This window comes from Arvicola amphibius, chromosome 2 (genome assembly GCF_903992535.2).
Source record: "Arvicola amphibius chromosome 2, mArvAmp1.2, whole genome shotgun sequence".
In the NCBI taxonomy this organism is placed as follows: Eukaryota; Metazoa; Chordata; class Mammalia; order Rodentia; family Cricetidae; genus Arvicola; species Arvicola amphibius.
Window position 1 is genome coordinate 177804979 of NC_052048.2, and position 24922 is coordinate 177829900.

General features: G+C 44.9%; 2 protein-coding genes across 2 annotated transcripts in view; one reads left to right on the top strand and one right to left on the bottom strand.

The window, feature by feature from the left end:
- Window positions 1–10240: 10240 nt before the first annotated feature.
- On the top strand, window positions 10241–20382 carry Mest. Its single transcript, XM_038318943.1, has 12 exons — window positions 10241–10510; window positions 12827–12981; window positions 14366–14445; window positions 14832–14909; window positions 15009–15145; window positions 15308–15366; window positions 16528–16568; window positions 17029–17099; window positions 17316–17417; window positions 18578–18654; window positions 18978–19041; window positions 19891–20382. Exons 1-12 carry the CDS (start codon window positions 10485–10487, stop codon window positions 20006–20008), a joined length of 1008 nt encoding a protein of 335 aa, XP_038174871.1. The 5' UTR covers window positions 10241–10484; the 3' UTR covers window positions 20009–20382.
- An 895-nt stretch (window positions 20383–21277) lies between these two features.
- The window catches only part of Copg2 (COPI coat complex subunit gamma 2), a 124751-nt gene continuing 121106 nt past the window's right edge, over window positions 21278–24922 (bottom strand). Inside the window, exons 21-24 of the mRNA XM_038318942.1 lie at window positions 23371–23468; window positions 22623–22761; window positions 22280–22378; window positions 21278–21839 (exon numbers count right to left, since the gene is read on the bottom strand). Coding sequence (XP_038174870.1) covers window positions 21709–21839; window positions 22280–22378; window positions 22623–22761; window positions 23371–23468 — 467 coding nt within the window. The 3' untranslated portion in view covers window positions 21278–21708. The remainder of the gene's footprint in view (window positions 21840–22279; window positions 22379–22622; window positions 22762–23370; window positions 23469–24922) is intronic.

Below are 24922 nucleotides of genomic sequence, written 5' to 3' on the forward strand. Positions count from 1 at the left end.
GTATGGACCTGGCACACTCTGTTTATCCAGCCATCAGAGGATGGGCCTTTCAGGTTTGCCTGGAAGGACTTGCACATCCCTGACAGAAACAGAGGTGGTAGTGGCTGGTGACCCAGCTGCTTCTATGCCTGTGGACTCTCTTTTTTTTGTTAGTTTGTTTTCCTTTTCTAAGAAATCAAGACAAAATGATAGGCGAGTGTGGATTTGGCTTCCTTCCCAGACTACTCTCCCCGCTTCAGCCTCATGGTGAACTCCCCATTTTCACACCTGTTGCGTACTATTGTCTGCTCACCCCAGACAGGGATCCCATGACAGCCACAGGACAGATACCACCAAAGGGGTACCAACTTGGGGAACTAAATTTTATTGGGGTTACTTACAGGAGTAACAGAAATGACTCAAAGGCAGCTGCATCACCAAAGCCCACCCCAGTACAGCTGACAACTCACAGAAGCTGGGAAACCTGGATCACACTGTGTAGCCTGCCGGCAGCTCAACAGGTTGGTCTAAAGTTCTTTCAGGCATCTTAGCTTGTCTGAAGGGCTTCTTAGCAGCTCAGTGCTGCTTCTCTGAGACAGACTCTCAACTTTTATTGCTTACTATGGCAGAGAGTGACCCAGTGAATCTGGTCAGTTTCAGGGACTTCCTGAAGCTATTTTGAGTTGTTTCCCTTTCTGTGTCCCTACACTGCAGCATAGAATGTTTTCATCTCAGAGGACACTGTTAAACAACACTCCCAGAGAAGAGATGGCTCTGAATTACCCACCTTCCTGCAGTAAAACTTTTTCAAATAATATTCTGCTGAAGAACTTAAAGTAGGTGGAGCAGTATGTCACAGCTTGGGAACTCTCCTGCCAGTCTGTCTAGCTTCTGCCAAAGAACTAGAGCATGCTTCATTTTGAGAGGCTCTGTTGTAGGAGGCCCGCTCGTTCATTCCTGGTAGCCCAGGAAATAACCACACAGAAACTCTATTAATTAAATCACTGCTTGGCCAATAGCTTAAGAGTATTTCTGACTAACTCATATCTTAAATTAACCCATTTCTATTAATCTGTGTATCTCCATGTGGCTATGGCTTACCAGCAAGGTTTCATCCATCATCTGTCTCTGGCAGGGCTACATGGCTTCTCTTGACTCTGCCTTCTTTCTCCCAGCATTCAGTTTAGTTTTCCCCTGGCTAGCTCTCTTCTGCCCTGCTATAGGTCCAAGACAGTTTTGTTATTAACCAATAAAAGCAACACATATACAGAAGGACTTCCCACACCAAGGCTCTTTGTTCTTCTTTTAAGGTAAATCTTTTGCAGACTTGAAGGCTTTTTAACTGTGGAAACCATCAATCCTTTGTGGTGGGCAGCATGAACCAAGATAGTACTAATCTTCTGGAGTCCTTGGCTCAGGATGTTCCAGTTTGATTTCCATGGTACCTTGGCTGGAACAACTCCTGTTTCCTATACGTTGGTGCCAACACAATAAAGGAGGAGGAATTAAGTCAGAGGCACTGGAGAGTGAGCCCCTCTGGGATAGTTAGGGCCAGTTGTTCTTCCTCTGTACACTAGACCCTTGCCCACCAGCTCAGGTGATGAACCTTAGGCTGCAGTTTTCATGGAGGAAAAGACAAGGCACAGAGACAGTCTCTTATTGCAGTGGCTGAGAGTGGAATGAAACAAATTTAAATGTAGGCTTCGTTTGTCATGGTTTCCTTGGCTGTTATCTGAACTATAGTCACAGCTTCTGAATTAGTGCCTCTTCACTCAGATCCCTATTGGCTGGCAGTCCCGCCCCCCCCCACACACCTTTTCCCTGCCAGGAAAGACCTGGGTCCAAGCCCCACACTCCCTTGAGATGTGAAAGAAATGTTTGCCTGCCACGTAGAACGGAAAGTGAGGGCTAGGCATCCTTTCAGCCCTCCTCATCCTCTGGTCTGTTTTCGTGTCTGTTTAGGGGTCAAGTACTGACTGAGGGGAAAGGACAGTGTGGGCGAACCGGCGGCTTCATGGGAACGGCAGGGGACACTCTCCTAAGATATTCAAATGTAAATCTAAAACCAACTGAACCTTTCAGAAGACCGGATTTGTCCCTGGGACCCTTTTTGTCACCGGAGGGTTTTACAGGCATTCTTGGCACATGACCAAAGATATCCCTGCTCTCAGAATTACATACTGCTATTACATTTAACAATATGGACCATACGTGCTTTTCTGCAGGCAGGATTACAATATACAGGCATTTCGCTCTTTCACACAATACTGAGAAGTTTGGTATCTTAGAGGACCTCTTCACTTGTACCCTATAAATGGACACTGAAGTCATTTCCAGTTTAGAAAACATTTTTTCCCCTAAATAATGAAGTATTGTTCAACCTTGGACACATGCCAGTGTGCATACGTGGAGGATAATTTGACAACGTGATATTGCTGGGTCCATTTTGATAGTGCCAAATTATTCTCAAAAAAAGAAAAGATAGATCTATTGAATTTTACCAACAGTGTTCCTCTGTTTAACTTTGAATACCCTCCCACTCCCGCCATGTGTCTCATTAGCGGTTCCCAGTGGAATGACCTGGGGGTGGGTGGAGAGGGTGGGGGGGGGGCGGACAGATTGAACAACTCACTGAAATTTTCTTTTCTCTGTTTGTTGAAAAACTGTAGGAACATAAATACGTTTTGCCTATATAAAGTTAATGGCCTGTGGTGAAGAATGTCGATCTTGAGGCTGCCTTCCACGTCGTTTGGCCGGGGAAACAGTGGGGTAGTGTGCTAGACACCTGGCATGGGTTGGGATTTCGGAAAGAGGTGGGACTTAGCGGGTTATGTTGGCAGAGTTGGTCCCCGGCCTCCCCCTTGCCGTTCACTTAATGTACACATCACTGTGTTTGTACTTGGCTGTTTCTTCTACGCCACGGAGGGCCCAACAGCGGGGGATGGGAATGTGCTCTTCTGTCCTGAAGTGTGATGTCCCTACTGGACTTCCAGTTGCGTCCGGAACTTCCTTTGAGTGCAGGGCCATACCAGCGTAGGTTTCCATGACCTCTTCCACACTTTTCAATGCTCTGGTCCCCTTTTGGTACAGTTCTAGTTCTAGAAAATTCTATCATGAGACCTCTGGGTACCATCTAATTTCCTTGCCTCTCCTTGTTCCCTGGTGGATCTCATTTGATGCTCCCTTAGCATTTTGATCACAGCTGTATTAAATAGTCTATCATTTTGCTTTTCTCTGTTTCCCCATTGCTGGGCTGAGAGCTAGTTATCTTAATGACAGCAGTAATTGTGATGACACAGTGCTTCCTGTGTGCCAAGCACATTAGTGTCACACACAAACTCAGACCTCATAGTATCTCTGGCAACTTCTTGAACATTATAGTGATTTCAATTTAGATCTATGTTCTCTAACTTACCCATGAGTTTTGGGGAACAATAACAGCACAAGAAGACACTATTTTGAATCATGACATCCCTTAGCAAAAATATCCACATTTATCTATTAAGATCCGAAACTATGAAATAATAACAGGGTTGTTTTCTCATCAGCCTGTCAGCAAGACTGTTAACTTTAGCCTCTGGTATGAGCAGTTTAACACTCTGTGTCCATCCACTGGTGGGGAGAATTGCTATGCAATTTCCCTTCAAGAGAGAAATCAAACCTGTAACACAGTACCATTAGGGAATGACTTCCCCCAAATATTATGTTAATTCTCCCAAATTCTCTGATGAATGCATAAACACGATTAGATTGACCTGGATTCAAATCCTACCTAGCATTTTACCAGTCTTGAAATCTGGGCTGGAATCCTCGGGCTTTCAAAGCTTCAGTTGTCTGGTAGATATGTAGACAGGGTCTCGTACGAAATGACCAGCCAGGTTTTACAATCATTCGTTCTTGTCATCACTAGAAAATGTCGGGTGGGCCGAGGAGACACAAATAGATGACGTGGTTCCCTGACCTTACCGAGTTCAGGTGTGTGGCAGGGGAGACAAAGCAGATCTCCAAATATCTCCTCCAGAGAATGTGGTAGGTGCGTCTGTTGGAGTGCGCCTAAGGCATAGAAAGGCACCGGGGAAGGCAGACAAGAGATACCGCAACCCAACTCACTCTTGAGGAATGAGTAGGACTTCTTAAGGTAGACGCAGTGGGAAAGGATACCTCTGATTAGGGCAGAGAGGACCCGTGTGAAGGAGAAAGAAACTGCCTGGCGTAATTTGATGCTCAATGGTTGGTCAGAGTATGAAGTGTTGGAGAGTGGACAACTAGGAGGGCAGGAGAGAAGATTCTAGAGGAAGACAAGGCTTCGAAGGACTTCTGTGTGAAGCGTTTTGCATGCCAATCTAAGGGGGTTGGGATTTAACATCAGTAACACATTTTGAGCAGAAAAGCGATACCACCAGATTTTCACTTTAGAAAAATCCCTTTGGCAGGTGTGCCCACGAGGAACGGGAAAAGCTGCGGTGGAGGAGAGCTGGGAGCCAATTCCGGGTGAGAGGTGAGCAGGCCGGAGTTAAGGGAAATAAGTGGTGGTAGCAACGGAAGGGAGCCAGGGAAATTTAAGAGGGACTTGGGAGGTGAATGAAAAAGACACTTGTGCATGGAAGATTGGCATGGATGCAGGATGCAAGACAGGATGCAAGACAGGATGCAGACGAAGGCAGAGAATGTGGACTGGTCAGTTTGCAGTGTGGGAAAGAGGAGATAGGGCGGTATATTTAACCTAGACCTTGTAGTGTATGAAACGTTTGTTTCCTATGCAACGACGATCTCTGTAAAGATGGTTAATTTAGGGTTGGAGCTGCAGACATGGAGACTTGAGGTAACTATGAAGTGAGGAGAAAGGCTGATTGATGAGTGGAAGACTCACCGAGATTGGCCCCCTAGTTAATAACTATCCAAGTGCTGCTTCTTTGGCCTTCACTTCTATGATGGACCGTGGAAAGTGCTCAGATGACTGTGTTCTCCGTTAGCCATTGTTAAGGTGCGGCATGCTTTTTCATACCCTTTGCAAGAGGTGGCCTGGCAGGGAGAAGGCGGCAGCACATGCCCGGCTGGAGGAGGTGGGCTGGTGTGCCAAGGTAGAGACCTCTAGCTAGATCCGGGTATTCAGTGGCTTGGCCCAATAGATACTGGGAACTGGGCTAAGGAGAGAACAAACCTCTGGTCCCAGGAAGTGCATGTGCACCCTCCCTCCCCCTATCGCCCGCAGGGGTGGGGGGGTGGGGGTGGGAGGTGGGAGGTGGGAGGTGGGGAGTCCTGTAGGACTGGTCTTATCTGAATTAGTTAGCCCCTGGGACTGGTCACCTCACCAATCATGGGACCATGGGAGTGACAATGGCGTGGGGCTGTGGGAACCCTCACTAGGGCAGTGACGTCCATCCCTGTCCTGTGGCTGCCCCTCCTGTGAAGGGAACACAAAGGCTAGTCCTCTCCAGCACCTCTCCTGTTAAGCTGGAGAAGCCAGACTGCGGTGCAGTGCGGATGGGTGCCCAGGGTAGTGAAGACACACCGGAATAGCTGCAGGGTGGAGGGCGAGGCCTGGGCAGCCAGGGAGACGGGAGTGCAGGTTGCTGGGGACAAAAGGCCCCTCCCCTCCCCCCAGACAGAAGTGCTGGTATGCACCAGACAGCTGAGGAAGGTGTAAAGTTGAGAGCAAGAAGACAACCCAAAACACCTGCCCCAGGGTCTGCTCCTCCCAGCTGGAAGAAAACCCTGAAAGATAGAAAAAAGAAAAAAGAAAAATAATAATTAAAAAAAAAAGGAAGCAGGGGCCCAGAGGGAGCAACAGTGTCGAATATGGCAGCCTTCTTTTCCAGGCAGCTGGGAAAAGAACGCCTGCTTGCTTGAAAATAGCTGTTCCTTAGAGAGCCTGTGGCGAGCAGCAAATGAGATAATGTGTGTGAGCAGGGTAAAGGCTGTGAAAATGCAAGATACTATTAGCTAATTAGAATCCCTCAAGCCTATTGACGTCTGAGTGCTTAAGATGGCCTCTACTGGTGGACTAGTGGGCTTCGGTAGCGCCAGGTTTGGGTTGACGGGAGGCAAGGCGCGGGAGAACCAGGTGAGTAAGGATTGTTTGGGGTGTTCTGTAATACCACAGTGTAAGGAAACGGATGCTGTCTGTCCTTTAGGTTCTTCTCATTTGATTATTCAGCTTCCATATTATTCCCTCAACTACCATTCATTTTGGGGGCTCTTTGCTGCATTTTTTTTTTTAATCCTCAAAGAGTCCGAAAAGGGAGGAAAGCATCACTTAGAAATATATTAGATACATGGGGGGGGGGCACTGGAAGCAAAACAAACCGAAGGAATTATCAATAAAGTCACAGCAGCGTCCCTCCTGCCCCAACCCCCAGTGTACCTAATATATCCCTAAGTGAGTCTGGGGCTCAGGATGGTGGCTTGGGAAGACTGAGCGGTAGATTGTTCCCTGGGCAGAGGGATCACTTTGGCTCTCTGTGCCACTGAATGTCAGAGCCCTCAAAGGGCATTCATTGAACAGAAGACCAGGACCTTACATACCTGCTGCCAGCTTGCCCAGTCCTGAGTGACAGGGAGTTTGTCACGAGCCACTCAACCCTTCTAGCAGGGCTGGACTGTTGAAAAATTCTTTATGCTGAATGGATTTTTGTCTCTGTGCCGTTTGCTCTTACTGGAGCCATATGGAATAAAATGTCTAACACCGCTTCCACAAATATTTGAAGACTGTGAACACATTTCCTCCTTCCACTCACTCCACAAGGCTCCTTTTCTTTAGACTAAACATGCCCAGTTATTTCAAACAGCGAGGCAGTGTGGGCCAGTGGAAAGAACGCCAGCTCTGGAGCCAGACGCATCTACGTTCAGCCCCCAGCGCCTCTCCTCGGTGTTTGCACACAGTACCCTGAGACGCAGACTCTTTCTCAGGATGAATGGAAACTCTCGCCTAGCCTGTTCCTGAGAACATGGGGGTACACTGGGCGATACATGTGCTCACAGTAGGGACTTCAGCTATGCTAGTGGCTCTGTTTTGAGTCTCATGATTTTCAGAGTGTTTTAGTTTTACCCTGAATATGTTAGTGCATGCCTAAATGTCTCTTAATATCTATCTGTAAAGCAGAATAAAATAGTCTCAGCGGGGTTTGATGAGTAAAATAGCACAGGATTAGAATATTCTAGGTATATTGCCGCAACTCCAGACACAGTAGCTTTTTTTTCCTAACTCCCCCCGAAAAAAAAAACAAAACCAAAGCCATCTCTCACAGTCCCAAAGAAACCTTTTTAAAAATCAAGTAAAGCCCCAAATCTCTTTAACCAAGTGTTTTTGTTCAACCGAGTTTGTCCCATTCCGTACTTTCTTAGTTTTTTCAAATTTGTTAACTAGGGCTTTAGAAAGCGGCTCTGCCCTGTAGCCTACAAGCGCCGTTGCATTTGTCCTATTATTACAGCGCTTAAAATGGGGTTAGAAAAATAATGATGATTGAACCTACGGTAGAAAGAAGCCGGGCTGGTTTCTCACTGCTTGCTGTTGTGAGACCGTAAACGGAGATGTTTCTATGCTGATTTTCGCACAAATTTGAGGTGCTGTTATGAGGTGAACCCACGTTAGAAAAAGAATGTGAAGGAAATGTGAAGGGAATGTCCGACAAGCTGGTGGCCGAGGGAACTCTGCTGCGGGTCACGTCTGCCAAGGATAGTTAGGGCCTGTTTGGAAGGGGGGTGGGGGCACCAGCGGCAAACTCAGTAGCCGACTCTTCATTTATGAAGTTTCTCTGTTTCTCAGGTGCTCCCAGGGGTTTTAGAACGTAGGTCAGATTCTCCCTGCTGTGGAGAAAGCTCCCTCTAGAAATGTCAGTCCTGGTTGGAAGATTCGCTAACCCTTTGAACATTAGAAAGCAAAGCTCTCCCCAGCCTTAGCTGTTCCCAGTAGTGCGCGTGTTCCTTGGCTCCTTGCCTTTGTGTCGGAGCCGCTAGCAGCTTTCTCTGTCTAACCAAGTTCTGCGGTCCACGTAATTTCAACCGCATCCCGCCCTTTACCAGCCGAGTTATTCCTAGTCATCCTAAGCAGGAAGGATTCCCCTGGGCCTGGACTGGATTGCTTTTGTGGTTCGGCGCTTTCACTGACTTTACTCCCCTCCGGGGCTTAAACGTGCCCATCCCCACGACCCTCTTGTTCCATGTGTGTAGACTGTTCTCCGTCTTCAGAATGAGATCCTTTGTGGGGCATTCAGTTCATTAATTAGAAAATTGCCTTCATCTTAGATGCTGGTGCTTCGGCCTAGCGAGAATCAAAGTGGGATTGTTTGTAAGGCTCAAAGATTCCATTGACAGCAAATATAAAAAAAACGTATAATGCAGATGCTTTCGGCACGGGTAGTTGCTAAAATCAGAAAGCCTTTGCTCTATAGAAAACACGAGTTCAAATTTTAAGTAATTTGGTCTTTAAAAGGTTTGGTGGTTAGTTAATGTAGGCAGGTAATCCTCTACTTGTAAAGGTACTAATTTAAATTGCGGCCTTACAGGGTTTTAAATACATGGGCCCCTTCTCATTTAGGACAAATTCCACATTCCTTCCGATGAACTATACTTTCTGGTCCCCCTCTTCCTCCCCAATCAGTGCTGGCGCCCAAAGGAAACACTTTTTTTTTTTTTTTTTTTTTTTTTTTAACTAAAGGTTACGCGGTATGTAGCCCCAGTGCTTTGCGAAAGCTGTCCCCTCTGGGCTGGAATGTTCTTTGTCTCCGGTAAATGTCTATTCATCACTCAAGACAACCCCTTCCTCCCTCCCCTTAATTACTTCCTCCCCTGTGCGCCCTCAAATTCTTGAACTTATCCATGCGGTATTTGTTAGGGGCCTGCTTTGTGGCCCACCCCATGGCGGGATCTGGGATACAAAAGGTGAATGAAAACACGGGTTCAGACTTTGAGGGTCTTACGATGGGAAAGACGAGGCCGACCTGTTAGTAAATGTTCTGAAAGCAAAAAGAGAATGTATAAAGTGCCACGCTCCCACACTTCACTCACTTCATAACCCCATGCATCGCGCCGGGGAGGGTCTTCACAATCATTTATTTCATGCCATCCCCGCAGAAGTAGACCCTCGGCCACGTTATGCGTTCTGAGGCCCCTCTCTGAGGTGCTGGCACCTTTCAGTGTCTGTTGTGTGGCCCCGAACTCCAGAACTGTGCTTAGATGCCCGCAGGTTAGGTGCCCACGGGTTTGGCTGACCGATTGCGGGCCTCTGGCCGAATCTTGCTTGCCTGCATGGCCGGCCTTGGATACCGCAAAGCCAGAGCAGCAGCAAACCAGGCGCAGAAAAGAGGCCTGCAGCGCCCCCGTTGGGCCAGTCTGCGCTGTGTCCCTAGCTGTTAGAATTTCACTATGGCTCCATACAGCATGTAGGCACCACAACGCTTGGGACTCGGCGAAGGTGCGAGAGATGCCTTTTAAAAGGATTATAGATTTAAAAAAAAATCTAGATTTTCCTTCACTTCTAGGGTGTTCGCATTGTGATTGTGTTGTGCACAAATAAAGGAGGCTTGGTCCCCTGATAAACAGTCCAGCTGGGTGCCGCAGCAGCTCTGGCATGCAGACCACAGCGTGTTGCTTGCTAAGGAAGTGTACTGGTGCCACCATGGTGTCGGCAGTGACTTTGGCCGGCTTTTATGTGCTCACGGCCCTTCCATGAATGTGTCCACTTAGCTCAGCGGAGGATACCACAGAACTTGTCTGTTCCCTAGACATTTAGTGTGTCCTTCCTTCATTATTATCGTGGGTTAAGGGCTTGGGGTTGCCGCGCTCTGGTGGACCGCATTTTGCGTAATCACTCCTAGGATTTAGCACCCACTTAGGATGTAGAAAAGAAGTGGGTGGCACAACGAGCACCCTAGCCCTGAGGTGATTTATGTCTAACAGTCACCTTCCCGGGCTGGGGACCTGCACATACTCCAAGGGAAGGGTGTGTGTGTGTGTGTGTGTGTGTGTGTGTGTGTCGGGGGTTTCAGACATTTGCTATCTTTGCCTGAGGCATTATCACATGGAAATGGTTTTTTTTTTTCCAGCAGAATGTGGGGTTCAGGATTAGAGATCTGCGAGAAAAGAGGGGGTCGATAGCTCGGAAGGCGCCCACAAGAGAGGCCCCCCTTCTCTGCAGCGATGGGGAGGGCTCTGCGGCGGGAGCGGGAGGGAGGGACACTGCAGCATGGTGGGCGGGTCAGGGGCGGGGCTAGATAGGCTCTAAAAGACGGTGCCCGCTCGCTCTGCTCTGCCGCGGCCACCAGCACATCCCTGTGCATCTTCTCAGACGCAGCAGCCCTTCTCTGCGGCAGCCGCGCCTCGCCAACCGGCGCAGTGCCGCAGGCTCGCCCGAGAGGCCGCTCACTGTCTCAGCCGCCGCTGCCTCGGGCCGCCCTGCGCGGACTGTGGGCTGCACCGACGCCACCTCCGATCCTGTACGGTTGTGGGCGCCTCGGCGCGCCCTGTGCTCCGCAATCCTGCGGCGGGCGGCATGGGATAATGCGGCCATGGTGCGCCGAGACCGCTTGCGCAGGTGGGTGCTGCCGGCCGTGCCGCGATGGGGGTGTGGCCGGCCCTACTCCGTGTGGGTACCTCTGCCACCCGGGAGCTCCCCGTGGCAAAATCCTTACCAAAAGGTGGCCATGCTGCCCCGGCTGAAAGGTGGTCGCTCGGCCCGAACTCGGGATCGCCCTCGCTGGTGGTTTATTTTCAAACTGGGGTTCAGCTGCGTAAGATTTAGGAATTTTAGGATCTCCGTCTTACCCTGGTGCAAATTAGGTTTTTTTTTTTTTTTTTTTTTTTTTTTTTACCGTCAGGGTCTTTGCTGTGGTGTGATTTAGGCGATGGTGGTGGTGCGGTGCAATTTAGGATTTGCGAACCTCGGTAACGCCCCGGTGTAGAGCTGGTCATTGTTGTTGCGTGACTTGGGATTTCTAGACCGTGGTGTGTGATTGAGGATTCGAGGAGCCGAGACTGCCACGGCGCGGTTTAAGATTTCTGGAATTGCAGTGGCGTAGTTACCGCATAGGTGCGATCGGACCTTGCCGCGCTGTGTGACCGCGGCAATAAGTGTTATTCCGAAGCCAGAAATGGGAACCCTCGGGAGACCGGGCACGCGGCCAGACTGTTAAAACGTAATAAGAAATGTTTGCTTCGGTTTGTGGGTTCGCAGTGTAGTTCTCGCTAAAAAGTGTTTAGATGGGCTGGTTTGGTGGTATTAGATCAATATATTTTTACATCATTGACAGAAATAAGAAATCAAGGCACGCAAAGTTTGTTACGGGAGTGTGTTGAATTTTTAATCTAAGTCATGGTGCCAATAAATAATGGGGATTTGACTTAAAAATTTGTTTAAACCTTTCGCCTGATTGCCACTTTGCTTGACTACCGAAAATCATAAAACGTTGGGGGTATTTTTTTTTTAACCAAGGTAACTAAGACTAAGAGCAGCTCCCTGGGGGGTTGCCCCCCTTTCCTGAATGGAGGAGGTGCACCGATGTACGGGGTGGAGAGCGTGGGTGTGGCACCTCTATTCCCAGTGCCAGCGGGAAGCCCCTGTTCGCTCTGCCGTAGGCGCCCCTCCCAGTGTTCTGCTGAGTCACTACAGATTCAGTCTGAGACCCGCATGGATGCCCCAGAGGCTATGTGAAAATGTTTGAACAGGTAACAGGACCGAATGGAGGCTGCGGGAAAACAATCAACCAAACAAAAATAGTAATAACAATAACAACAACAAAAAACCCAAACCTAACGCTTTTTTTTATTTGCCTTTCAAGGAGGTTCAGCGGTAAAATCAGTTAGCGGATCACAGACTGCAATAAAACCATCACGTTCTGGCACTGTTCCAGTCATTTCTAGTATTGCCTTGAAAGGTAGAACCAAGCCATTGTGACTGTTTATTGAACGGAGACTTCGGAGGGCAGAAAAAAAAAGCCAGAGCCCAGCCGCAGTCTGAAGTTCAGGCAGGGAATTAAGGATTCTCAAGGTGTGTCATTTTTTACCCACCACGTCAGGCTTATTGCTGGAATTATCCCCTCCCCCCCCCCCCCCCCCCCCCCCCCCCCGCAAGAAAAGCCAATTTTGCGAGATTGCAAGTATGTGCCATAGGGCATTCTTACATACAAAGTGAGCCAGCAAGCCAACGCTTCTCAGGACTCTAGCAATTAATTTGTTTTACCTGTAGCTAGCCTCCTGACATCTCTAGTTCAGTTTAGGAGGCATTTCCCCACTTAGAGAACCCTTTTCTTGGCAAAATGGTTTCTAATCTTGCTTTAAATTCTTGCCTCCAGGGGAGATAAATTAATCTGGACTTTTAAAATTTGGGCATAGCAAGCTGGGGGCATAAATTTGTGCTAGACAAAACCAAGTCCTGAGTGCTAGGTGTGTGGGTGGGGTCTTAATTTTAAAAAGGGAACCGCCTCAAGAGTCTGCGAAGAGGGCAAAAATATAATCTGCTGCCCAGACTTCTAAGAGATTAGATGTTCAGGGTCAGGGCAAAGCTGCTTACTGGAATGTGAAGTGCTGCGGCCATCTTGCTTCCAGTATCTTCCCCTCCCCCTCATCAGTTTCTCAGCCCAAATCCAGATAGTAGCGCCAAGTGGGGCTTCACTTGGCCAGAGGATATATATTAAAATTAGGGGCAGCTCTCTGCTTAATGACATGTAATAAATTACATATATGCTTGAAGATCACATATGGAAGAATGGTGGTAATACTGCAAAGGGTAGTGACGTTTTTACGTTTTCTTGGTAAACTTTCCTGCCACGGTCACGTGGTGCCAGTTTTGCGCTCCATGTTCTGTTTTGATTTTTGGAAGTGTACAATGTTACCTTGCCTGCTTTTCCCACAGGATGAGGGAGTGGTGGGTCCAAGTGGGGCTCCTGGCTGTGCCCTTGCTGGCTGCGTACCTGCACATCCCACCCCCTCAGCTCTCCCCTGCTCTGCACTCATGGAAGACTTCCGGCAAGTTTTTCACCTACAAGGGACTTCGCATCTTTTATCAAGGTGAGAACTGGACTGTTGGAGAATCCCACGAACTTGGGTCATGTTGTTCCTAGCTGAGGTGCTTATTTTATATCCCTTGGTCTCTGTTGCTCCACAGTGACGGAGGACGGGGACGTAGGGAGGGGAGTAACCCCGTTGGTGTAAGGTGTATCTGGAGTATAACGGACTAACTCCTTTCAGTCTTCTGAGAACAGGGCACTCAGCAATAGAGAGGTGGGGGTGGGAATGGAATTGTACCTAATTCAGGAAGTTTCTTCCAGTCCCATTTGCATTTGATGTTAGTTTTCTCTTGAGCGCCCCTAGTGTCAGGGAACATGATATTTAGAGAACTGTCTACACCTTTGTTCCCCCCTCCATTCCCGTTTGTCATTTTATTATTTTCCATGATTTGTTATATGTATCTAAAACTGAGATTTACTGGGAATTATTATGACTGCTACTTAATTACCACACTCAAGGCATTGTTATATTTTTAATCTTAATTATCTTCATTTTTCATTTAATCTTTACAACAGCACTTGGAGATAGGTGTCATTAATCTAATTTTATAGGTGAAGAGGCTGAGAAACAGATTGGAAAGATTTCTTTTGGGCGGGGGTCAAGAGCAATAACGAAAAATGTTTGTTTTTCGTAAACCGTTTTTCATTATTGCTCCTGACCTCCTCTCATTTGTTATCCACAGTCAAGTAAGTATGAAATTTTCCTTACGCTGGCTTGTTGGTTCTTTTCCAGAATTAATATTTAGTGTTTTATAGTATTTGTAGATTGGTCAGCCTAAGTATAGTACATGATATTTTTAACTGCTTCTAATTAAACAATTTTTGAAAGCTTATTACCAATATTTTATGCCACTGACAGTATTAATTTAAATCCAGTACTGTGGCGAGGATTCTCTTGTTTGAATAATCTGAAAGATGTCACATACAGGAAAAGTTCATGTCATCATTACCCATTTTTGTAACAGAATTCTGTACGTTTGTTTTGGAGCTGGGTATATCTGCTAGCATTGGATAAACAGGACAGGGAATCTTAGTTTGTTGTGATTATAACATTTTAATTGGTTTTATTTTTTATTTAGGTGTTTTACTTTTTACTAAATGAAAATAATTTGCATTTTAATATTGATAACTACAAGGGAATGTCTCTAAAAAAATCTAAGTGATAATGAGCAAATTTTTTCAAGAATTTTCATGTAAAGTGTGCCATTTACAATTTAAAATACAGATTAAGAGGAAGCTCCTCTTATCTAGTAATCTTGCATTTTAAAGAGCAACATTTTTAATATCATTAATTTGGTCTGATCCTTTTTTACTGAAATAGATTTTGATGTCTTCAAGGCTACTTTGCAGGGAGTTTGCCTAATTTCTCTTTTTCCTCCTTTTAGACTCCGTTGGTGTGGTTGGAAGCCCTGAGATAGTTGTGCTTTTACATGGCTTTCCAACATCCAGCTATGATTGGTACAAGGTAATGAAGTTTGTTTCTAGGTCCTGCTATGTCCTAAAAATATATTCAAACTCTAGATTTTTTTTTTTTTTTTTTTGGTCAGCCCTTGCAGTTCTGAACTGCTTGATAAAATCCCATTAAATATTGAATTGCTTTTCATGTACTATAAGGGAGTAAAAAATTGGCTGCCCAGAAAGAATTATTGCCAAGTTAAGGCTGGAGTTTTGTTCTCAATATATTAAATGTTAGGAATCACACCCTTTCCCAGAGGATCACCCAGGCCTGTGGATGGTTTCCTGGGATTTTTCACATTATCCAAGCTGACATATAGGCATGAGTCTTGTGTTGCTGTGGGCAGGGCATTGGCATGTGGGAGTAGAATGCACATCATGCTTGCTTTCTTACAGATCTGGGAAGGTCTGACCCTGAGGTTTCATCGAGTGATTGCCCTTGATTTCTTAGGCTTTGGCTTCAGTGACAAACCGGTAAGCAGCAGTGAGGTGGGCCTCAGTGATGGGTGGGATGGGTATGAACACAGGCCAGGCTCTGGTGATGTCATGCTGTGTCTCTGGCTCTTACCTCAGCGACCACATCAGTACTCCATATTTGAGCAAGCCAGCATTGTGGAGTCCCTCCTTCGGCACCTGGGGCTCCAGAACCGCAGAGTCAACCTGCTGTCTCATGACTATGGAGACATTGTTGCTCAGGAGCTCCTGTACAGGTGAGACCAGACTTCTGTCCTTGGCACAGATGTCAGGAGCTTAAGATGATGGGAAGTCAAATTGTTTTGGGATCTTCAAACTTTGGGGGTGGTCTGCAGCCCTCTGCATGGGTGCCAGTTGCTCAGCTACATGTATGTATGTTTCTTCTTGTCCTGTTACAGGTACAAGCAGAATCGATCTGGCCGGCTTACCATAAAGAGTCTCTGCCTGTCAAATGGAGGTAATTGCCTTGGTGGTAGGTGGAAAGTGGGGTGTAGCCTAGGAAGGCCACCTTTTAAAGTCATAAAGACACCTAAATGATAATCTGCTATTATAAGCATATACTAAACATGGGGCATCTTTTACCTTTATTGTGCCATGAATAGTTCTGATAGTTGATGGCATTTATGGAATACATGCTTACAAACATCTAGAAAATAAGAGGAGAACTCAGTGGTGAGGGTGCTTGTTGCTACATCTGTCAGCATGAATCTGGTTCTGGAACCCACACTGTGGAGGGAGAGAACTGACTCCTCAAGTTGCCCTCTGCCCTTTGCACATGTGTCTCGGCACCAATGTACTCACGAACACAGTAAATACCATGGTTTTTGTTTTTGTTTTTAAAGAGCTGGGTATGATGGTGCATGCCTTTAACCCCAGCATTTGCAAGGCAGAAGCAGGTGAATCTCCGAGTTCACAGCCAGCCCGATCTATGTAATATGTTCCAGGACAGCTAGGACTACATGGAGAGCTTATCCCCAAAACAAAAACAAACAAAAAAAGACTACCACAAATGTAATCTGATCATCTAGCTGGGAGGTTGCATTAGTAAACTCTTAATTGGTGGCAATGCCAAGTGTCAGGCTGGGAACGAATGAGTATTATTTGGAGCTCATTAATTCAGAAATGCCCAAATGCCCCCATCTGAATGCCTTAAGGGTGGCTTGGGAGAATAGTGGGTCTGTCCCTTTATCAGTTCAAAAGAAAAACACACATACATGTGTGTTTGCAGACCAGTTCATTAACACCAAGTGTGTATTCTGAGCTGAGGAGATGCTGAGGGGAGTTTAGGCCTAGGCATCAATGCATTATGGAAGAGCCTATGAATTACTTTATCCATTTCTGTACCTTTAAAATGAAGAAAGTAATATCAGGGTGTTAGAACTTGAGTGTTACACAGAGAATCTTGTAGAAATTAGCAGTATAATCATTCTTCAGATTGGAACACATGTATGTAGTTTCCGTGTTGAGTATAAGTTGTTACGTAGTGTATAGCTGTTTTTATTCGTAATTCTGTTTTAGCAGCGAAAGCTCTGAATGTACCAACAAATAGGGTAATTAGTTTTTGCTAATGGCTGTCTTTCTAACTTACAGTTCTCGGTAAATGTCTCTCTTTCCACAGGTATCTTTCCTGAGACCCACCGTCCTCTCCTTCTTCAAAAGGTTGGCAGTTCCACTGCATAGCTCCTCAGTTCAGATGTCTGTGATAGTAAAAAAAAAAAAAAAAAAAAAAAAAACCAAAACCAAACAAACCTGGGACCCTTAAGGGTCATACTTGTGGTGATGAGCCATCTACTGAGATCTTTATCATGAATGCACATTTATAAGTTAATTTTCCATCCTCAGTCAAACAAAGCAGGCTCTCCTACATAAAACCAAACATTTCCGAGAAATAAGAGATGACTATTTAGAAAAATAGAACTACATGAAGATCTGTGTCTCAAGTATGATTTTAAATAAATTAGATCCTAGGCTAAACTTGATGATTTCATCAGTTAGATTTAGGGATTATACATTTTCTTTCCCCAGAAGAAGACATGACTAAGTTCTATTTTATCTGGTGTAAAACATTCTGTCAACTTTCTTTGGATCCCTGATTCTTACTTTCACTTCTGACCTGCAGCTCCTCAAAGATGGAGGCGTGCTTTCACCTATCCTTACAAGGCTCATGAACTTCTTCGTGTTCTCTCGAGGGTAAGCCATCATCAAAGACTGACTGAGCTGAGAACAGTGTAGTCAAACTCGCTGCTATTATAGGGTTGGACCAAAGCATGCCTGGGCCTGGAGATTTTCTAGAAGAATTTCTGAATTGGCAAAGGGTCAGACAATATGGCCTTCTGAGGTCCTAGTTCTGTGTGGCGCTCTGAATCCCTTCCGCTCTCTTAGCAACCTGCACCTGTACTCTTTCAGTCTGACTCCAGTCTTCGGACCGTACACTCGACCCTCTGAGAGTGAGCTATGGGACATGTGGGCTGGCATCCGCAACAATGACGGGAACTTGGTCATCGACAGGTGAGACAGGAACCTTGCTCTAGGCCCCAGTGAGGCGCTCTTGGAGAGAGGGGCAGGCGCAGGATTATGTTCTCATCCTTGCTGGCTTACTCCCTGTCACAAGGGGGCTGGTTAGGAGTTATGAGATGAACCTGAGACAGTTCTAGTCTGTGTTTTCCAACAAAGAAATCAAGCACTGAGTGAGTCTTACTCCTGAAGCATTTGGCAAATCTTAGTACTTATTTGCATGAAAATGACTCAATGACTTTGACATATCCGTCTTTAGACTTTTGGTTAATATTCAGTATTTCAGAATGTTTTAATCAGTTTTGAAGGCAGCCTCAAGTCTCTTAAGTACAAAGCTCTTCTGCCTGTTCCTGCAGTAGCAATGGCTTGAGAAGCAAGGCTTTGGTTTAGTAAGACGGTAGCTGTCTCCTTGGAAAGACTGGGAGATGCAATATATGCATCGCTTCTCAAGATGAGGCCTGGCCTTTTGCGAGCTGGGTCTATGACTCCCCAGTGCTCTAAACTGCTGGCTTTCTGTGAACTCTGTGAGAGAGGCATTTCTTCCTCCCTATCCTAGCCCACAAGATCTTTAATATATATATATATTTTAAATATAAATCAAACTGAAAACAAGCACACCTCTCTTTTAAATACATTATTCTCATATTTTGCTTTGCTAACTGTCCCAGAGTTAGGGAGAGCAGTCAGGGCTGCCTGCAGTGTGGCTGATGGCAGCTTCCAGTAGAGGAGGAATCTTCTCCATGGTTAGATGAAGTATAGTAATGAAGCCATGATCCCATAAACTTCTACACTTGCATTTTTAGAGGTGGCTATCAACTCAGAGATTATGTAGTTTGGTCTTAGTTTCAAATGAGGAATTTAGGTTTTTAAAAAAGTGTTTTCTTAGAGTCACAGAGCTGGGATCAAAAATGGATTCTTAGACCCAGGTTTTAAATTATGTACATTCCAAACCACTGTAATCCTTCTGAAGATCTCATTTCCTGCTTAAGAAATGCAAAGAACATAAGCGCTTAGGTTGATAGCACTGTTCTGCCCCATGGTAGTTAACACAAACGGCTGAAGTGGGCTATTCCTGGGACATGCAGACGCTTTTCTGTCCACACTGCACTGATACTAGTTCTTGCTCTGCTCTTGCTGACTCTCCTGTGCTGTAGTCTTTTACAGTATATCAATCAAAGAAAGAAATTCAGAAGACGCTGGGTGGGAGCACTTGCTTCTGTGACCATCCCTAGTGAGTATCTGTGTGCAATCTTCTGTCACTTCTTGACAGGGACCCTTGGGGAATAGTGACAACATAATTACTACTCATAAAATTTCCATGCAGGGATACCAGGGTTAGCAAATAAAAAGCATGCACCCAAGTCAATCTGAGTTTTACATAAAAACAGTTTCTTTTAGTATGTGATATAAAATATTTGGGACATACTTTTTGCCACGCCCTTAAAAAATTTTATTCACATTTTTTTTTAAATAAATGGAGGGAAGTTAATTTTAAGGTAGCAACAGAAATATAGATGTGAGTTGTTAGAAACTCTTTCCTCTTCTCTCTCCTAGTTCATTTTATCTATGGGCCACTGGATCCTATAAACCCCTACCCGGAGTTTCTGGAGCTCTACAGGTGAGTCCTCAGAGGTTTGTCCTGTTAGTGACTTCATCTCAACAGGTCTGTTGGCACTAGCTCTTGCCTCTGATCTCACTGAAAACACAAAATAAATAGACCAGTTACGTATAGGGAATCTTATTCTCAGCAAAGGAGGTTTGACCGCACATTCTCTGGAGTCATACATCCTGTTTTCACTGACATGGTTGTTTATTATTGCTAAGTATAGAGGAAAGGGGGGAAAACCTTCATGTGACCGGAACCTCTTAAGGAATGTATTAGTTGATTCTAAAGCCAGTTCACTGACCTCAACTGAGCAGGCTTCAGTGGGCAGTTATGAACAGCTCACTATGAAAAATGCTTTTTCATTGATTGTTACTCCTTCAGGGTACTTATTCAGAAGGTGCTGGAATATGAAATCTTGACTGTCATATAAGAGTGTTCCATACCTTCATGTGCCCTAGTAGATACAATCTGGCAATAAACAACTTGTTTAGAATTTTAAACAATCTCCTCATGAGATTAAGGAAGGTTCTTTGTTTATCTTTGCTTGGGCAGTGAGCGGCAGAGTGAGCCACCTGTTGATGCTTCTCTAAGGAGCTGAAAGTCATGTTTTGAGGACTGTTACAGAAGTGTTGTATTTGCAAGATGTTGTCTGTTGTGTTCTGAACAATTGAAACCAGTCTAAGTGGAACTGGCAAGTTTATCTGGCTAAGGTATAGTTCCCAAGTAGGAGATGAGCAAGCTCTTTGTTGGCTCTTTCCAGTGTGGTATGTCTGTCTACATGGGCATTTACGGGCTTCCCATGGCTTACACCCTCTCATCCTCCAGCCTTAAGTTCACCTCCATGCTGTTCTCTTCCACTAGGAAAACGCTGCCGCGGTCCACAGTGTCGATTCTGGATGACCACATTAGCCACTACCCACAGCTAGAGGATCCCATGGGCTTCTTGAATGCATATATGGGCTTCATCAACTCCTTCTGAGCTGTAAAGAGTAGCTTCCCTGTATTAATTACCTCCCCCATTCTCGTACTTGTGTGTATTCCACTTAGAAATGCCCAAAAGAGGACCTGGCAATCAAATACTATTCTTTCATAAAAGTCCATTTGATTCACATTGGTCAGCAAACTATAGAAAGCAGGCAGCAGAAACTCTAAGGATGGCATGCTAATCCACCTCTCATTCTCTTAAGGCTTAAGGGTGACAAGATACTCCTCCCCTCATTCCTGTGACATCTGACCAAGTGTATGGACCTGCTGTTCAGTGTTATTAGAAAATTCTGATGAATAACACTTCTCAATTATGTAGAAAGACAGCACTGGACATTCTTTTTCAAAAAATACTTCAACCCCCCCCCCTTCTGTGGACTTTGCTGAAATACTCAGAAATGCTAACTTCTGACCCAACCATAATTGGAGTCCTGCAGTAAAGAGTGAGGGAGGAGCTTGCTTATCTCCCCTTCAAGCTCTCTATACAGCACAGCTTATGAGAAGGAATATCTTGTCATGCCTTACATTTAGTTTCATCAGCTGCTTCTAATTAGAGACATTTTTGTTGAAACACACATTGGCTTAGGGGGCTGGAGATGTAGCTCAGTGGTAGTGTGCCTGCCTAACAAGCTAAAGCCCTTGGGTTCAATCCCCAGAACTGCCCCCCCCCCCAAAAAAAAACTTACCAAACCAAAATAGGTACTGGCATAAACGATACAATGTTCTGAATATGCTTTTGAGACCTATTAGCATACTCATTTTAGTATGTATTTTAGTATGTATTTTCTAAGGGTATTAAGATAGTTGGCCCTTATTTGCTAGAGTAGAGAACCTCATCACACATATAATTTGTGAATAAAAAGATTCAAATTATTTACAGAATTTCCTAAAACCACGAGGTATTAACTAGTCGCTTCTGCGCCAGAGCTTTACTGTCCCTGGCTGGAAAGTCCATGCTGAGCAGTAAACAACAGCCTTCCTCCTCGCAACAGTACTTAGGTGCATGTTCCTCCAGGCTGAAGTGGAGGGGAGGGGCCCTGTAACAGCCAAATGCCCACTGACTCCTCTCAGGATATTGGCTGTTCAGAAAGGCTTTCTCGTGGAGCTCAGCAGCTCCCGTACTGAGACTTAAGAACAAATGCTCAAAGAGCAATGGTGCTGAGAACGTTTTTAAGCCACAGTTTTAACTTAGTTAAAGCAGCATTATTGATTATTTTAAATTCATTTTTTAAATTAGAAATTTCAAGTATAGCAACTTTGAAACTGGAATGAATGAGTGTTTATTTTCTATTAATAAAAACAAACTGTGACAAAAATGGATTCCGGCTTCCCCTCCCGCTCCACCCTTCTGGGATAAAATTTTCCAACATTGCCAAGAGTTTTCACACATTAAATAAAAGCATACAGTGAAGCCAAGCAGCTGTAGAATAGCATACATAGTATCCGGTTTTCAAGATCATTCAAAGCTGCATTGTCATCCCAAAGCTGAACAGGTGAGGCAATGAGATGGGAAGGAACACTGAAATCCATGCGCAAAGGCAAACGTTTGCTTGATCTGCTGGCTCAGGGCCAAACATTGGATTTGCTTCTTCAAAGTCTATTAATCTTTAAATGAGACTCTGGGAAATTCATGCCATAAGCTTAAAAACCACCAGTAGGGAGAGCAAAGCCAACACCACCTTTTCCCAGCAGGAACTATCCTACAGAAGCCAAGACAACATCCACAGGTGTTCTCTCTGTGCTCCTCACAGCCACCTGCATGGTCACGCCATCGGCTAAGGCCAGTCTAGACCGCACCAGTAAGTCATAGCCACCTCTGTATACACCTGAGAGAAAAAAGTTAGAAAAAGTATATTAAGAACTTCACATAAGCCCTGACTAATGGAATTTATTATGTTTTGCCTCTACCTCCTTTCTATTATTTTAGTTTCACCTTTATAGAAATTTACAGGAAGTGAGTCCTACAAATAATTCTAATTTTTAAATGTTCATATGAAAACCAGGTCATGGAAGGTATTGAGTATCACTAACTTAGTGTACTCAGGGAGTGGAGCTGGCATCTGTTAGAGATTGAAATATTTTAAGCCATTGTGCTTCCTAAAAGAATAACCTAAGGAGAACCTGTACAATCAATTGTTCATTTTGATTAGGTCTCAGATTGCTAAGTAATGCAATGACAGACAACAACAGGGCAGGGAGTGCCTATCCACATCCTTTCCTTTTAAATTCTATACATCTGAAGGGAAAGCTGATGGGAACCTCTTACCCGCCAGATAGAGGGAATGGGAATTCTTATTCTCAGGTACTTTGTCTGATCTCTCACACGGCTGCATGCCCAGAAATGTGATGATGTTGTTGACAGCCTCTGTTGAGAAAGTTGATGTGACAGCGTTAGAAGAGTGAACAGGAGGGTGTGTCCTAGGAGCTGCAGGTGCAGAGGCTACTCCTCTAGAAAATGGCTGATTTGGTCAGATGATACAGATAGGTACCTGGGTTTTGAGTAGATGACTTAAACCATACTCAACAGAAAGGAGTTCCTTTGGAACTGCATATATGCCTCCTGGGTTTTATGCTGGCCCTAGGCAGCTCACTGGCAGCAAAATTCTCACCTTCAAGGGTTTTTGTAGAGCTAAGAGCAAAGGTTTCTTCTTTCTCAAAGGTGTCTCCCACCTCTTCCCAGGCAGCAGCAAAGTTAGGTTTCAGTACCTTCTGAATATGGTCAGACACAGTCACTTCAAGATCTTCCAGCTAGAGGGCAATAAGCAGGAGTCAGTAAATAAAAGTCCTTTGAGTCTCTAACAGAAATAGAAGGAACTGATCACTGGGCTTTGTCTATAAAACACGCAAAGGCCTAAAGGAAGCTCTGTACTAGAACTACAGGTTCACTACAGGTTCTAGTACAGAGGAGCAAGGAAAACCTGGCAGGAGCCAAGTAAGTGTAGGTTGAGTGCCAATGGCCCTGAGGTGCACAGTAGTCATTGCCACATTTAGACCCCTCATGGAGGCCACACACCTAAGTTGACACACCACCCCTCCTTTCTGGCAAGGCTTTTCAGTCCATGACTTACCAGTATTAGAACTAACCAATCAAAAAGTTCCTGAAACCTACTTTATAAATAAACCCAATCACATTAAAAACAATGCAATTATCAGTTATTCCCATTAATAGAGGAAAAAAGGTGACTTCCTTTGGTTTAGTGGTAAAGTACTCCATTTAAATTTTCTCTGGCACGATACAATTCCATTACAGGGAGGGACAGTCTAGGTCCCATGAGTTCTGTCAGCTGTTGTAGGAAAACGCTCTGTGAGAGCAGTCGCTGATGCTGTGGAGGTGCAGGGTCTGCAGGGAAGCCTCACCACATATTCATCATCATATCCATCTTCATCTGGAACTCCTGTGTTAGGGTCACAGTCCCGGACTGTGAACTTCATGGTACAGCTAAAGGTGCCTGCAACTGGAGGGAAGAGCAGGCAAATCCACATGAGTGGGTAAAACAAGCACATTTCCATCATCACTTGCTCAGTATTGTGTTCCACATTTCAAGTGTTAACATTTGCATGCCCTGTTCTAAGGTGGGAGAGCTCCTGGAGCAGTTTGCAAGGTGGTCAAAAAGCCAGTTTCACAAAGTATGATTGAAAATATTTCTGTACTGTAGATTAGAAGAGCACACAGAAGAAATGACTTCAGCAAACTGTTTTTGTGTTGATGTGAAGAAAGCAGGGGAGGTATTTTGGGGGGGACTTTCTGTCATGTTGGTTAAAAGGGCCAATATTTTGAAAAACAAGAATCACTCGATGCTCTAGGACCACAAAGCAAAAACTACTGACAGCAAAGTACACAAATCATCAGATTAACACCGACCAAGTACAGGGTCTCAGTGCTGTCTTTAGACTGTGGACTTTGTGGATGCACAGAACACCAGAATAAACTAAGTCAGCTTTCAACCCGCAGTGAGTAGATGAAAGTGAGGCTTTACTATTGGTAAAGTCTATTTCAGAGTAGAAAAGCAAGCAGCATTCACTGTGTGTTTCAGATGACTGACAGAATTAAGTAAGAAATGAGTAATAAAAAATCGACACAATTTTGGAAAGTGAAGTTTTGTTGAAGACGGTTTTCCAGTTTAAAGGAGAATTTGGCCAACATGGATGGAGGAAAGGTATCTATGATCTAATCAGGGATCTAGAAAAAGTTTATGTGCACAAAATACTAGAAACTGGAGCATTAGAAAGCTATTTGGGGGTTTGAGCAAGAGAAGAAAGGAGATGCAAATGTAAACATTTATGGTAGTATGGGAAATAAGAGGTATTTTTCAGTCTTTAATCCATCCATCCATCCATCCATCCATCCATCCATCCATCCATCCATCCATCCATCCATCCATCCTTCCATCCCACTGCCATTTAAGTAAAGGTATAAGGGAATGTGGTACACACAAAAAATGAGTGACACATGACTTCTGTTTCCAAAGCTGACAAAGAGTTAAATTAGTGTGATTAATCTATTCTTGACACTACAATTCAATGCCACAGATATATGTGAAGTTGCATGGTTAGGAGCCTGGGGATAAATTAAAGAGAGACAAAATGAATGGTAGACTAGATCACAGACTGGATCAGACTAGTAAACTTATATGTAGAAGACAAAAGAGAAGGCACTTAATAGTACTGAGGATGTGATTCATAGGGATGGACTGAGGAGGAAGGTGTGAATGACACCTTTGTGGCACAGTTTCATTAAATGATTTGGTTGATGCAATGAGGACTTGCAGGGAACCTGCCAAGAGCTACATTAAAAGTCAGTGGTAGTAATGCACCAGTAGAACCAAAGAAGAGACAGACATTGGGAGACAAGAGAGGAGGAGGTCAGAGGGATCCTTCCAGGGTCAGAGCCCTTTACTATCATCAGTTA